The sequence below is a fragment of the Aythya fuligula genome, chromosome 1, assembly GCF_009819795.1.
Source record: "Aythya fuligula isolate bAytFul2 chromosome 1, bAytFul2.pri, whole genome shotgun sequence".
Lineage (NCBI taxonomy): Eukaryota > Metazoa > Chordata > Aves > Anseriformes > Anatidae > Aythya > Aythya fuligula.
Genome location: NC_045559.1, coordinates 14,927,300 through 14,943,672, shown reverse-complemented (window position 1 = coordinate 14,943,672; position 16,373 = coordinate 14,927,300). Strand labels below are relative to the sequence as shown.

At 38.6% G+C, this 16,373-nt stretch overlaps 1 protein-coding gene across 2 annotated transcripts in view; it reads right to left on the bottom strand.

The window, feature by feature from the left end:
* PRKAR2B (protein kinase cAMP-dependent type II regulatory subunit beta) overlaps nt 1-16,373 on the bottom strand; it is an 83,822-nt gene that overhangs the window by 17,144 nt on the left and 50,305 nt on the right. For both annotated transcript variants that reach the window (XM_032199090.1, XM_032199098.1), the window contains 2 exons: nt 3,652-3,704; nt 2,461-2,544 (listed from right to left, as the gene is read on the bottom strand). In XM_032199090.1, coding sequence (XP_032054981.1) covers nt 2,461-2,544; nt 3,652-3,704 — 137 coding nt within the window. The remainder of the gene's footprint in view (nt 1-2,460; nt 2,545-3,651; nt 3,705-16,373) is intronic.

The window sequence follows — 16,373 nt, the reverse complement described above, 5'->3', positions numbered from 1 at the left end:
TGGCCTGACTTCTGTTCCAGAGACTTTAGCCTTAGCAGCTGAAGATAACATCTCTCTAAGATGAAAGAGCTTTTTAAATTTTTTGCTAATATGCCAGTAAATTTCATCAGCCGGCGTTGCACGCACCTGTGCTGTGGGGTGGAGAGGCAGAGGTGATGAAGAGATCTGGGATAAGAAAATTTAAATCGTTGCAACCAGAGTCACAGAGCTCTTGAGTCACTGCCTAGAAGCAGAACAAGCAGGAGGAGTGGGAGAACTCCCCTGGGGACTGCAGATCTTGGCTCAATAGAAGAAGCAAGCCAGGCTAAAGAAGGCTACATTTTAATATCCTTGCTATCTTCAGAGCCCAGCAGCTTTCCAATGTCTTTTATGAGTAAAGTTACTATAATAAAAAATGCCTTTACAAATGCCTTCTTTGACTTCCCAGAACACGGTCTGTGAAGGATTTAAACTAGAAGAAAGTGTTCGTAATCCACCGGACACAAACCTGAGCAAAGGTGGGTAAACAAGAAAAGACTTGGGAAATCCCAGGAACAGATTTCAAGGCAGAACCCCACAAGGGAGGGGCTCAGCTAGGAAGCCTTCTGCCAGATACCAAGAACTGACCATGGGAACTATCAATAGTTACAAGTAACTGATTCAGAAGCAAGGAGAAAGATTCAAGGGGACAATGTATCATCAGTACAGCAACACAGTTCCTAGAATACCTCCAGCAACAGGGGCAGTGATCCCTTACAACTCCTTAAAGAAGCCATATGAAGTGCCCACACTGGAACAGCTCCATATTCTACATCTACATATTGTGTTTATGTCATCTATGTCAATGTTACCATATAGCTGGTAGGGAGCCAACACATCCCTGTCCTGCAGACCAAGTGGCTGGTGAACACTGAGGCAGAAAATGTAGTTGGCACTGGAAAATAAACTGCATCTTATCCGGAGGACTGATATAATAAGCAGATACCACCAAGAAACTGGGTAAAACCAAACTCAGGAAAGCAGTAGCCCCAAATTAACATCACAACAGATTTTAGGAGCAAATGATAATCTGTTAGGTCACAGGGCTTGTAGGACAGAAATGCTCCGAGACTAAACAGGAGGGATTTGCCAACATGCCATTGGCAAGCTAATGTAACACGTGTCCAGCCAAGTGGAAGCCAGGACACAGCAGTAACAAGGAAAATATAAAATAAACCAATTTCATGTCCAGAGCAGATGTCTCCAAACCTCTTTGTGTCCCTGAAGTTATGAAAATAAATAAATAATAATAATTCAATAGTGGAAGGGACAAAAATTGGGTAATTTTAGCTCAAACCAGTATAGTGGAACAGCTAGTTAGCTACCCATTAAACAGCAGGAGAATCAGGAGATCCCAAGTCAGGTTCCCTGAAGTCCCAAGAATGCACACATTTTACTTCCTATGTTAGGACTCTTCATGCCCTCCTACAGCTCTGACTCTATGGCTTTGCAAAGCCCTGATGGGGTCTTTGGCTCACCGCTCCTCGGGCCCCTGTGGGGATGGCTACCCTGGGTTAGAGCTCGGCTTTTGTGCAGACAGAAGCAGGAGCTGGGAACGCACAGCATGAATTAAACTGCATTCTCTGAAACTGCACCTGGCTTTCAAACAGAGCCGCAGGCTGGTCTTTCCATTAGCTCCCTCTTGAATTAAATTTAAAACTTTTCATTCTCATGCTTAAAACTCTACGTAATTATTCCCCCTGCTCCCCTGACAGTGCTGAATCAATGCTCCCAAGAAAGCATTCGGTGTGCTGTGAGTCATCCCAACCTCAGTATGCATGTTTTGATTGATACACTCACCTTTCCCTGAAACAACCCAGTGCATCTTTGTAGTATGAGCACCTTTGTTTGATCCAGGTCACTCATTCACTGTACTTAAGCTTTCTTAAAAGCTCAGAAATGTTTTTATGGACAATAGAAGGAAATTATCTGCACAGATGAAAATTATCCGTAGTGTTTTTACACTGTCTATGTTAAGTGAAGTAATAATGTAAACATCTATTGCCTTTTTCCCTCTATTTCTTAAGATGCTCGTTCAATTACATCTATGGCTAAAACATAGGCTTTGGGAGTAATTTTAGGTTTTGATGGTGCACTCAGTACACTTTTGGAGGATAGAAAGTAACTAATAGAAACAATTTAAAGGTTCTGATTACCCAATGACTTTCCATAAATTAATGTAAAGCAAAATAGTTTTAAAATAAGAAAATAAGATACAGCACAATCATATTAATACATACATTCAAATTAACATACTTCAAGACATATATATACTAAAACTGACAACAGTCATCAAAATGACACTTCTGGAGATTACGAAACGGTCAAAAAGGCATACATATGAGCTTAAAAAAGTCATATCTGCAAGTTCTATTCAAAACTTCATGAGAATTAATTCTCATCAACATTGCTAAATCTTGTTCATTATAAAGAATCTCTTACCGGATCTAGGTTCTTAAAAAGAAGAATGTCCTTGCAAGCCTCTTGCAGCCTGTTTCTTTGATCATCTGTTTTAGGGTGAATGATCTGAGGGATAGAATAGAAAAACCTTTAAAGTGGTTATTTACAGCAGCAATTAATTGAAGGGCTGAGCTAATTCACATAAGTATTTTGCACAATATTTTTTTTCCATGCTTCATAACATTTTCCTTCCAAAACCTCCAGGATTTGAGTAAATACTCAGTGATAACACTGTATCACCACAGCATGAGCAAATGAAGCATGTCTGTATTTTAACTAACAAGATCTTCACATCTGTAGAATCCAGTACATTTCACAAGCCATTCCAGATACCTTTATTTCAAAAATTTTTGCATAAACATTATTCTGCTACTGTCTAAGCATATATGTTCTATAGAAGAAAAAACAAAACCAAAGCACCACTGTTATCCATTTGCCATGACTTCTTCCTAAAGAATATTTGTGAAATAATCTCTGTGATAAATTTATATCAGAGGTTTAACAGTGTAAATGACAGACTTCACATCGTATGACTGAATAGAGATTTACTAAATTACCCATGGCTTGTTAATGCGACTATCAGTCAAGTTATGAGTTTAACTCATAAGCTTATGATAACCTTTTTCCACTTTTATTAGCCAGAAAGTAGGTAGAATACAAAAACATAGACCAGCCTTAGAAGTCATGTTATTTCATATTAAAAAATAAGTAAATGCCTTTAAAATGGTGACTTAAGCAAATCTATTTGATTAGCATTCCACATCTGATAATCTTGGTGATTTTATCTTTTATCTTTTCTCTGCCTTATGTACATACTTTAATACTGATTAAAATACTGCAAGGTTGCAAGGACACTATTGAATTATTTTTAATAACAGGCACTCTCTGGGCAAATGTAATTGCATAAAAATGTTTCCATAACAAACCATGGATCACGGGTAGAGTAAAATATTATTTAACTGTGTCCTACATGGGTGACTACTACAGAGAATTTTTAAATGTTCCTTTAGTGTGAAAACCCTACAAATTATTAAAGAAGAGTATAATAAGGATGCTTTTGGAAAGGAATGGTAATGTTGGTTACATAAAATTTAAATAATCAGCCCTATTTTCTTCCTAAATTTAATGCTTAAGAACTGAAAAAATAAGTATTTAACTCAAAGCATTAAATACCCTAGATTCTGCGTCATCTTCTTCCTCATCAGGATCGTAAGCTTCTGCACACACTGAAAGAATAATAATAAAAAAAAAGTACAATTTTAATTAAGAGTAAAATATTGTTTCACAAGCTTTATATTTACAAATGCATTGTGTCATACTAATAATACACAGCACTGTAACACACTCAGCAGAGAATCACAGCAGATATTGCTGATAAGGTCCACAGTAGGTCATCTCCAAACTGCTGGTGAAAAAAAAACTACATTTATGTAATTTTTGCACATTTTCTATGTTTTGAAAGACATCCAGTATACTTCTCAGCTTCCCAAGTAACCTGCTGTAAGAGATTTGTCCTTACTGTGAGAAATCTTTCTCCACTGTCTAAACCAGTCCTTTCTCTTCAGCACTTAAGCACCTTAACCTACTGGACACAGGGATTAGATCTTTCCCTCCATCTGTGTAAATACAAGTTTTTTACATAGCTGAAATTTTTTCTCTCCTATTTTTTTTTTTTTCTTTCAAATTTTATTTGTAGAGACTCGTATGACATTGTCTTTTGGATTTTTGATGAAAATAGTGGTGGTAACACATCAATGTTTTCAGTTGTGGCAGAGCAGGGCTTACTTACACAGAGCTAAAGGTTTTTCTGCTGCTCATGCTGCCCTGGGGGTGCAAGAGGAGCTGGGAGGAGAGAGAACCAGGACAGGTGACCCAGGTTGGCCAAAGGGAGATCCCATACCGTGTGGTGTTATGCTCAGCAATAAAAGCTGGGGTAAAGTTGTCTTTATCTCAAGCCATAAGTTCTTGCATTTTTACCATTCCGATTCTCTCTCCGATCCCATCTGGGGAGAGCGAGCAAGTGGTTGTGTGGTGCTGAGCTGCCTGCCAGGGCTAACCCACAACACGAGTACAACAGATCACAGAATGGTTTGGGTTGGAAGGGACCTGAAAGACCAGCTCATTCCAAACCCCTGGATGAATTACTCCACACATTTTGTAGGCTATATGTCTTTCCATCCATCCATACCTTTTTCATAACAACTTGATTATATTTACTCATGTAATTTTCATGACTTTTTTTCAAAAAATTTCAAAAACCACCATTTAACCATCTGTGCTACATGTGACTATTCTGCCTAAGCACAGCACCATTCACTTACACTTGTTAAGCATTACCTTATTCCCCCAACCATTGCTGCCACGTGTCAAGACCATTTTGAATTCTAATCTCCAGCATTATTGTAATTCATTCTCAGCTTTGTAAAAACAGCAAATTTAACAAGCATACTCTCCAATATATAATCCAGGTTATTACTGAAAAAAAAAGAAAAGAAAAGAAAATGGAAATAGTATCTAAAATAAACTCTTCTGCAATGCAGACATCTGGCTATCCAACAGCAGTAGGCACTTGGTAATTACCTCTTCCATCCAGCCCTGCAGCTACCCCATGCCATTTACACTAAAGACAAGCTTGCTGCTCTCTAGCTTGCTTATAGAGGGGTCTTTCTACAGTAGGCTAGTTTCTTAAACTGAAAATGTAGGGCACCTGCTCCTTTTCTTTTATCCCAAAGTTCTACTCTCTTGTTATAGGACATTGAATAGTTCCGACAAATCCATGTCCAGTGCTATTTGTACTTTCCCTCCAGGTACATGTAAAACATTTGATTATTCGTCTGTAAGTTCTCTAGGAACAAAAATGATCTGCAAACCTGTGACAGGTCTCTTCCTTTAGGTAGCCACCCCACCTTTTTAAAGATAATTTTTCTATTATTTTCCCCCCACACACTCTCTCATTTATCTTCTTCAGCTTCTCAACGTTACCTTCTAGCAGGGCTGAGACTTATTTTACCAGTTCTTCCAGTCTCCAAGCCCATCACTGCTCAGGCACAGCTAACCTGGAGACCCCTGCTAGGTGAAGTACTCTGTGGTTTGTCCTTTCTCTGCTCTATGCTGAGTTTTCCATACGCTATTTATGCAACTAGTGAAGACTGACGTAATTTGGTAAGCGGTAGAGCAACCCTTTCCTGGAAGATGCTCTCAGTGGTAATATACTCCTAAAACAATTTCTGTTATTGCTAATGATTGTTCTTGAAACTGGACCAAATTAATTACCTTGACTTTTTTTTTTTTTTTTTTTTTTTTTTTTTTTTTTCTCTGTATCTTTTGCTATTCTTTTGCATTTGTTCTTAATAAACCGAACCAGTTTTATTCTTCTACATGGTTACTTCTTCTGCTTGATATAAATAAGGAATTTATAACTGAGACAGATTTATTTTACTATGCTTTTATCCTTCTTTTGTGTGGTCACGATTTGAATTTGTTCCCTTTTATTGAATCTTTGTGGAACATCCAATTCCTTTTCTTTCTTTTCTCCAGACTTCTTTTTCAAGAGCTTATGCCTCCAGTCCCTTTTCACTCTCTTGACCCTGTTGTCCTAATCCTTTCAGGCTACTTCTTTCCTTTCCTAAAACATGAGCTCTACCATCCCATGGGAATTCTCACTCACGTTGACTTTTCTCTCCCTATTCTACAACAGTTTCTCTCCCAGAATTGGTATCAAACAGAACAGCTTCCCTTCAATGGCTTCTCCCAGTGTTTCAAAGCTTTGTCCAAAGTGCATTGCAAAACACATTGGGCAGTCGGCATTCTTGTTTATTCTCTTCCAGCTGATGACTGATAATTTCGAATTTCCCATCACCACCATCCCTGGACCCTTCTAGCTAATAAAAACCCTCACCTACCCGATCTCTTTGGTGGTCTGTGCTATGCAGACATAATGACAGAGCTCCTGAGCTTCTCCCCTTTTAGTATTACTCACAGACCACCAGTATGTCCACCTCCCTCCACAGTCCAGGTTGCAGCATGAGTGTCTGAACCTGGTACACAGCAGCTGCCTCTTCCTCTTCCCTGTCCTTCCTCCACATCTGTTCTGCTAGTTCAGTCACATTGCTCCTCATGGATCAAGATTGCAGCTCCTCTTGTTTATTCCCCCTATTTCCTATATTATTACACAAGCATTTTCTAAAGTAGTCACCAGACAGACCCACTAACCTGCTTGATACCCTAATAATTAACGTGATTTCATCATATTATTGCACTTATTATGCAAAGTCCCCAAGGAAGTCTTGGCTTTCTCCACCTCACCACCTCACACACCCAGCAAATCCTAGACTGTCAACTTTATAAAACTTGGCAGCTTCAAAAACTTCAGTAAATTTGATACGAGTCCCTCTGGAACCAATTGAAAGATTTCTAACAAGTTTACTAGGAACTGGTTTTGGTTCCAGAGAAATAAAAATGCCCACAAAAGAAAGTGTGAAATATCTTGAATAAGTATAGTATTTTACCTCTAAATAAACAAAATCTTCCTACCAACTTTTTTATGGGAACTATAGCACTTCTGTGTTGTCTGAAATAAACTTTAGGGTGTTTATTTAAATAGCAACAATAATAACATGCAAAGTAAGCATCATAAGCCATCACAATGTAAATCACTACTTTGAACTGCTATCAGCCTCTGTGCTTTAGTGCAAGTATGTGTACATGGGAATCAACAGATGTGTATTACAGCATGCTGCTGAGTGTATAAATAGTCAGTCTCAACCTGGGGTACAGGGACACCCTGTCCTTACCTCAAATAAAACCTCTATGAACAGGAAAAAAAGAAAGAAAGAAAGAAAGAAAGAAAGAAAGAAAGAAAGAAAGAAAGAAAGAAAGAAAGAAAGAAAGAAAGAAAGAAAGAAAGAAAGAAAGAAAGAAAGAAAGAAAGAAAGAAAGAAAGAAAGAAAGAAAGAAAGAAAGAAAGAAGGAAAGAAAGAAAGAAAGAGAGAGAAAGAAAATTTAATTTAATAGCATTGGTGTTGTTATCACAGAATCAAGTCTCAGAGAGTATGGCTGAAGACTTCAGTCTTCCAGAACACATAAAAGAAACTGAATTTAGCCTCATCCATGGCCATCCTGATCCATCTTACCAGTTCCCTGCACATAGCCTCAAGCAGGATCAGCACAGAGAGGATGTACCTGAGGTTTTCCATGTCATCTGGTGTCTCTGCTCTAAATTCACTTTTCTCTGCTAGAAGTTCATTTAAGTCAGTTGCACTATTATCAGCAGGTACTTTCATTAAATATTTCTTCGTTATCACTGATTACATGCATTATATTTCTTTAATAACTGCAGTTTCTTCTGGCTAGTGTCCATCTTCCCAAACTTTAAAATGATTTATTCTTATCTGTCATGAGAAACTTCCCTTCTAGTTTCAGTTCTGTACTTATTTTATCTTGGCTTATCATTTTGCCATTATTACAGATGCGTCTCTCATTTGGGTCACAACTTAAAGATTATACAAATGGTGTAGCTCTGCAGTTTTAAATGTGCAATTTCTTTTCCTCCATTATTTCAGTAGTTTGTCTTGCAGACTTTATAGTCCAGTAATGTATTAATTTCTGGGTGGAGAGTGTTAGATGTGTCATGGAAAAACCTGATATATTTTACTTCTGTTCTTGAAATACGTTTTTTTGACATTACTACAGTCCACTGAGTTTCAGGACTTGAAAACTGGGGTTTGGCCCATTAGAACCCCAATGGTATAAATCACCTAGGACTAAGTAAGATGCCCCTTCTGAAGACACCCACATCTGTAGAAGTGATCTGGGTTCCAGTCACAGTTAATGGAGAGAAACCATTGCTTTTATGACGTGATTCATCTGACCTGTATTACATCCCCAGATTAAGAAAAGATTAATTACAAATGTGACTAATTGGCTGAGCTAAACCCTATCCTTCTTGAGATGAGTCCTGTTATTTAGAGGAATCTGCTAGACTGGTTTCTGCACTTCTCCATTTAGTCCATATTCGTTGGAAAACAAAGAAATAACTCATCTGATGATGACAGGTTGCTCATGCAATAGCACCCCTTCTTTATTCTTTTTGTATATTCCAGGGAGACAGTCTGTGGCCCCAGCTCTTTTGTCTGAGGCCTGACTGGCATCACAGACACCATTATTCTGAACCACTCCACTGCTGGTGGCTGCAATACTCATAATGTTTAGTGTTTCATTTTTCTGCCTCCCCAGCTCATTCCACATTCCCAAGAGTACACAGTACAGGCTGACTTTATCATGCTCAAATGCCCTGTCACATTTTGCTACGTGTCACTGCTAAATTTAATATCCTACCATTGCTCAAAAAGCAGTCCTAATACAGTTCTTCAGGACCAATTTCACCCATGCATAAATACAGCTTTAAAAAGTGATACAAACACTGCACATATTTCTCCTTTGGCAGCTAAGCTTAACTAATTGAAACTATTTTTATTTTTATTTTTTTTCCAATGGAGAATTATTTCACATAATTCACCAAGATGGACACAAGCACTAGCAAGCCCAAATATATCAGCACAAAATGTTTGTAGGAAAAACATGAATTATCTGACGGCGGTGCATTATTGAAATACATGTGCACTGAAAACCACACACAAATCTAGATGGATTGCTTTGCCAGCAAAAAGAGACAAGCTTTTATAATCTCCAGCTCTTCAGTCCAAGTAAAGTAAAATTTTTGGAATTCAGCTAATAATGTCTTACATTAAAAACAAAAACAAACAAAAAAAGAAACACAAAAACAAGCACCAGAAATAATATCACTTTAGATATGAATGGATTCTAAAATGGAAACTAACATATAGTTAGTAATTGTAAGATCACAAAAGAATATATAATGTTAAACGTGCTGTATTTATTCCCTTGGTGTATCAGGAAGTAAGAAGCTATCAATAATAAAATGAATGAAAGCTCATATGTAATCATAAAATAATGTATTATAACGAAAACATGCAGAAAAACAATCAATGTGTGGACTGTTTCCAAAGCACAGAAACTCCTAGTAATAAAGCAAGTTATAAATAATTTTACAACAACAATAAAACATCCATGGAAGTATTTCTTCTTCCCATTTAGGCCAAATCAAGACTACACAGTTTTGTCAGCCTGACTATCAGGCTGGAGTACGAAAACAACCCATCTCTTGCCATTGTAGCTACGGCAGCATGCCCTACATCCCTACAAACATCCCAACTACAGCAGCGATGCCCAACCCCTCGTACAGCAAAAACGTCACTTCACTGGTTTAGCCAGATGGAAGTCACAAAGGTGACTTAGCTGCAGGGTGAGATTTCCCCCCAGTTTGTCAGGATGTACTTCTCTTCATCTACTAAACATAGAACAGCAACATGGTGCACAGAGACTCCTGGCACAGCAGATGCTAGTACCAGACTGGACTACAAATACTGCTGCACCTCCATCAAGGTTTCTGACACTTGTTGCCAAATAAATCCATTTTTTAAACATATCACCAGTTCCTACCATTGCAGGAAGCAAGCAAACTCTGCACTCCAAAAACCTGCATTTCACAGATAGTTTTTATTGAAACAACAGCAATCCTGTGTGCAAAAAGAAATAATTGGTCATGGTCTCTGATGGTCATGACTACCAAGCCCTATAATATTTCTAGAGATGGTTTTGTCTGGACCACATAGAAGGCAACAATATTGAAGAGCTGTAAGTAAACATAAGGACTAAAGAACAACCCAGTGAAAGAAGAACAACTTTCTTCTCTGAGTGCACAATGAGATGAGAAAAATTTTACCTTGTTCCATACAGCACATAGAGAGGCAATACCAGCTGGCTCTCCTGCTGACATCGTCCATTTGGGCAAAACACTGAAACTACCTCAAGGACTTGTTTTCTTTAAACATAAACTAATTTGGAACAAAGCATGATCACTGGGGCTATTGTTTCCTGTGATACTTTCAAAACTAAAGCATCTGAGAAATGCCAACATCTGACTAACCTGAAATTTTATCTAGGCAAATTAGCTGACTTAATATATGCAATGCCTGAGACATTGTAATTGTGTTATTACTGTATTACATATAGAGCATTCACATTGCAAATGCTATCGAAACTGGAGTAAAAGTATGCATGCTTAGAAAAAAAGCGCTAGCAATGACAGAGACATGAGTATTTTTGAGATTTCCTCACGTGAAAAAAAAAAAAAAAAAAGAAAAAAAAAAAGAATAATTTCCCCTTGAGTCTACCAGATTTATGAGCTAACTACTTTTGAGTGGTCCATTACTTAGCACAAATGGCTAAACGCTTGGGGCGCCAGTGTCAAAAATTTGAAGCTAGGTAAAATCAGTCAGTTTGTCTCCTCTTGATCATTAGGAAGGTGGCCTTCAGGTCATTAGGTGGGGACTGAACTGGAGGATTGGGAACACTGCCAAGAAAGCCTGTTTCAGGATGGATTGCTCATGAAGGACTGTTACCTGCTCTGCCTTTCAGTGAATAGGCTGAGACTCTCCAAAGACTGACACTTGTAAATACATACCAAACACAGTTTGTTCTCAGCTATGCAGCCTAACAGCAAAACTTTTTGCCAGAGTTGGAAGACCATGCTCAGCCGGTACTACGTGCCTGCAAGAAATCAAACACTTCAGAAGAACTGGCTCATTCAATCAATTTTTCCATTCTATTTTCTGTTGTCCATCTGCTGCTCCTGCTATTTTAGATTAGTCAAACTTCAATATATTTCCTCCAGCAATGCTAAATAACATGAAGTGCCTAATAATAAGATGTAGCATCTTGAATGAGATCCACGCCAACAGTGAGTCACAGATCCTCCCAAGGAGTCTCCATTCAGAAGTCCACGTGAAGTTTATTCGTGTTACATCAATCCTCACACCAAAGCAAGGATTTCATCAGGATCGCACTGAACACCACTAGAGCCCATCTGAAGAAACATGATGGCCCACACAAGGCATTTTTAGAGAACTAGTCGAGTTATTCATGTGTGGGTGCCTTTGCACAGCAAGTTCCTTAATACTTTGAAATATATGGAAAATTGTGACGTGTTAGACTGCAGTATCTTCCTGTACTCCACAGGGCAAGGCACTCTGCATCAAAGGCATCACACTCATCACTGGGGCAAAGTTGTGCACTCTTCCCTGAAATCATACTGGTTTGAATCGCTGGCTCTTCCACAGAAGCAGCATGTTTGAACCTCACCATAAGCAGCTGAAGAGACTTCCCTATTTTTAAACAGGGGCACAGAAAAAGGCTTTAGTAGATTCTCCCCAAGGACTTGTATAGTCCTTAGTCCTATTTACAGTCCTATTTCAGCTCTTTCCATAATTGCGTAATTTGTCAAGATGGAACTAAAAAAAAAACAGGCCTATGGTGAGGAGACAGCTTTGTGGGGCTTCTCAGGAAGTGCCTGACTTCATCTGTCTGGGTGTTGAAAACAAGCACAGACATGCGTTACAGTGTCCAGATCACTGCAGGTAGTTATTAAACAATAAAATCATTACAAAACTAAGATGCACTTCCACTAGAAGAGTTTGCCAGTATATACTATACACTATAGTGCTTATTCTGTAAGCTTTCCCAGCTATAGTAGCATACCATACAACAACATACTGTACTCTGATGTTGACTTATGTAACCTTCTGTTCCCATTCTCATACGGGTCCAAGCAGTTCATAACTCTACAGTGTGCTATTTGGGACAGAACTGAACTATGTATAAATATTTGACAAGTTCTGAGCAGACACAGAGCTCTTTGCATACATTTCAACTTTATATTTGCCAATACTAAAGCAAAAAACAAAACAACTGAGCTGCACCCAGGTCTTCTTCTCATATTATTTAGCACTTCACAGCCATCAAATACAGATTTTTCTTATTGAAAAGTCAGCAGTCCACTCAGAGAACCCACCTTATTTACCCACTAGAAAACTCATCCCTTACATAGAATGTGCTGCAAAAGTTCAAAAGATTGTAGCTACAAGTGTTTTTTGGAGCCTACATCCCAAAAATGTACACGTTCATGTTTCTAAAATAGCAACATAGTAAGTAGCACACTTTAAAGAACTATATACAATACAGAAAAACAACAACAGCAACTTAATCTTACCCAAAATGAGCTCTCTGTCCAGTCTGACAGGGTTTGTAACTTACACTACTCACCATGTCAGGTTTCATAATAACAGAGCCCCAAACAATAAAATCCCTGCTGTAGATTTTGACTGAACTATGTAAACTTCAACAAGAAACTACAGAGATGAGTTCTAAGACATTTCAATACACATTAAGGTGAGCCAATAGCATACTAACTACCCTAGCCAAATTTTTCAAAATTGATGGCAAAATTATATACATACACCTTAAAGAGGACACAGAAATAGACACTCAAATGAGTTTATTACTCATTCATCTCTCCTAGCTTCTCCTTCAGTTTCTCCAATCATGTCTTATCCTCAGTGTTGTAAAATATCTGAAAAGGAGGTGTTAGTTTTGATATCCAAGTTGTTATGTTTGGTGCTTAATTATTAAAAGTAATTGTTTTTTAATGATGGGTTAAAAATGATAGGGGCATGAAGGAAAGCACTACTGAATTAACAAATCTAGTAGAGTAAACCATGAAACTATTAATAGAACAGAATACAAAATAGAAACCAGGAAAAAAACACGAGTCGAGAAATGCCAGAAAAGGAAATACTCAAATTTTGGAGTAGTGAGAAGACACTGAAGGTGAGATGTATGAATCAGTCAGCTGTAGGACAAGGTGGGTAGAAAAAACTGCAAACAAAGCAAAACTGGGAATTATTTGCAAAAAAGAAAATGCTAAAATCATATTAAATAAGGTAATTAAGAACAGACAGCAGGGAAAGCAGTAAAAAGTGGAATTCCAAGGCCCACAACCTTACTGGAGAAGGAGGAGGAGGAGCACCTATTGATGCTGAGCAAAGGAGCACTTGCAAAAGTAGAAGGAGAACCAAAAAAAATATAAGAATTACAGAATTCAAGAGGGCGAAATGAACAGCAGAACTCAACTCTGCCAACAGGTCACAAGGTTAAATTAAGCACCCACCTTGATTTAACTGGACTGGGGCAAGGAGAGGGGAAAGGGAAGTGACTTGTGTTACATACTTGCAAAGAGTTACAAAGGCTAACGAACCCAAAATAAGATGATTAGTTTACGTAACCATGTATTTATCACTATCTTCTATGTTGGTATTTTAAAGAGTAATACGAGAATCAACTTGGTAGCTAAAGAAAAGATGTAGTGAGAGCAAGAAAATGCTTGGAAGTAACACAAAGAAAAGAACTGCTGATGGCAGGACATGTAAAAATATATAAAGATTCAAGAACGGAGAAAAAACAGAACAAGGGCACACAGGAGAAGGTGACCTGCAAGCCATTGAGTGTACAAGGGATTGTAGGGACATAAGGGACAAAGCCAGAACTCTGAGCTCTGAAAAGCATGTCCCAGTGTCCTGTCAGCAGACCGGACCCATTTGATCAAGACAAGGTGAAAAGCCTGCCAAAAGCAGTATGATCATCCAGAAAAATGTGGAAGGCACAGATAATACTAAACCTAGACTACTCTTACGAACCTTTGGAATGATGTCTAATTAAGTCAATTACAAAATGGTAGAACTTTAAATATAATAAATAAGTCCAGGGGAGATTGGTTTAAAACTGTTCTTTATTGCTGTGCGCAAACCTCTAAATTCGCTTTGTAAAGTCTGTTTCTGTGGGTCCATATTCAGATTAACTGTGTGAACTACTGGACTCAGGTACAGAAACACTTAGGAACGTGGACTCCTCATCCCTGAAGGGTGACCCCAAGCTCCTCAGAGGCACATGGCAAAAAGTAGGGTACACTTTTGGGCACCTGAGCGAGTGTAAAGTTCAATCCGTGCAGGCTTCACAAAAAAAAACCTGTATCCATACGGCATTTAGAACAGCAAGCTGAGGACAGGCACCTAAAGAAAGAGGAGGAGTCATCGTTTGAAATTTGCCTTCACTTTTCACAGCTATGGGACTGAGGGAAGGAAGCTCGAATCCACCCTTTGCTCTTTTCCAGGAAAGTGCCCTACATTCTACATTAGAAAATAATCTGTAATGAGATGCACTTCATTCCTCCTGAGGCCAGGCTGTTAAGCAAGATGAAACACAATAATAAGCTAAAGGAGCTTGTCTCCTAGAATTTTAACACAATGATTTTTGCTTGAAATGTCATGCTCACATAATCCTCTCTCTCAGAACTCTGATAAACCAAATTTATTAAAAAGGTTCCAAATCAAACAGGAAGACAGGTAGACAAAAACAGATCCAGAAAAATACTTCTGCCAAGTTTTGAAAAGGTTGATTTTGAACATCTGGTTTCTCAACGACTCCAGAAAATCCATTTAAGACTTTTTGCTGACGAGATTTTCTTTAGATAGCCAAAGGAAGCGTAGAAGACGAATCACAACTATAAAATAAGATATACCGCTTTACTTTTTCCACAACCAAAACATAAACTGCTATTATGGAATAGTACTGGCACTGCTTGCTAAGGTGAGAAAGCAGGCACCTGACATAGTTATCACTACGTGCTTGTCTACGTCTGTAATAGTGCAGACAACAGTAACAAGCCAAAAGATGGACTACAAATACTATTCTTCCAAGAACGGGGTCTGTAATCATCCTAAAAAAAACAGTTACCACACTGACATGCTCTAGTAGAAGAAGATGTCCATACCTGTGCGACTACTTACCACTCACAACAAAAAAGAAGATACCAGGGTCTCACAGAAATAGGTAATCTTTTTCTAAAATGGAAGAAAAAAAAAGTAGCCTCCCCTCACACAGATAAGGAGCAGTCAGTACCTGGAGCTATCACTTCTCAGAAAGTCCCCAGCCAAAGGTAAATACAGACAGTGTAGTTTGATGAATGAAGAAGTATTTCTTAATATAAATATGTCTATATTGCCAACTTTCTAAACACCCCCACCCTCTCCCACACACACACATTTGGTACCATTAACTAAATACTACTCTACCTCAAGAGACTAAATGGGTGCACAAACACACCGGTGTGAATCTAGCTTTTTCCTGCATACTATAAAACAGCTTCAGCTCTTCTATCTGCGGATCCTACAGATTTCCACAGTGCTCAGTTTATCCTCCTGTCATCTTCTAACATTATAAGAAGATGCAGAAAGGCTGGAAGAAGTGCCATAAACCTACGGAGGACACACCAAGTCGTATCACTCTTTCACATAGCCACCACCACCATGCTCCATTTTCTTGATACCGACTTAAAATCACATTGCACTTGAAGAGAAGCTAGCTAAAGGTGAACGTAGAAAACTGACATCATGCCTGCAGGAGATGAATACCTGGAAATGTGACCTCAGGCAGCCTCAGATTGTCAACACAGTTGTTTTGGACTTCCCACTCTGTCCATACCCAACTAGTTGTGATGACAAAAACAGGCTCATCCCCACCTGCAACTGAGCAAGAAAGAGTGTGTTCTTTCCACTTAATGAAAAAATGACCAGTGATCCACGCATGTATGACCTCCATGCTCCTGCAAATAATCCCTAATAACTAAGCATATTATCTTGGACCAAGCTGGCAACATCATCACATATACCTTGCTGCTGTGTGCCAGTCCCTGTTCCAGCATCCTCCACTTTGTGTACAGTTCCTTGTTTTATGCAAACATCAACTCACAATCTCTTTGTTTCAGCAGGACATGGAACTGCTAGGCAGCAGGGGAAAGCTCATGAGTGCCCATCCAGCAGCTTTCTCAGGAACTGAATCTACACCAGAAAACACTGGCATACAAAGAGTAGAAGACTTGCCAGTTTGAAAACTAAACAAAATTCAAGTTTTCAACTCAGTTT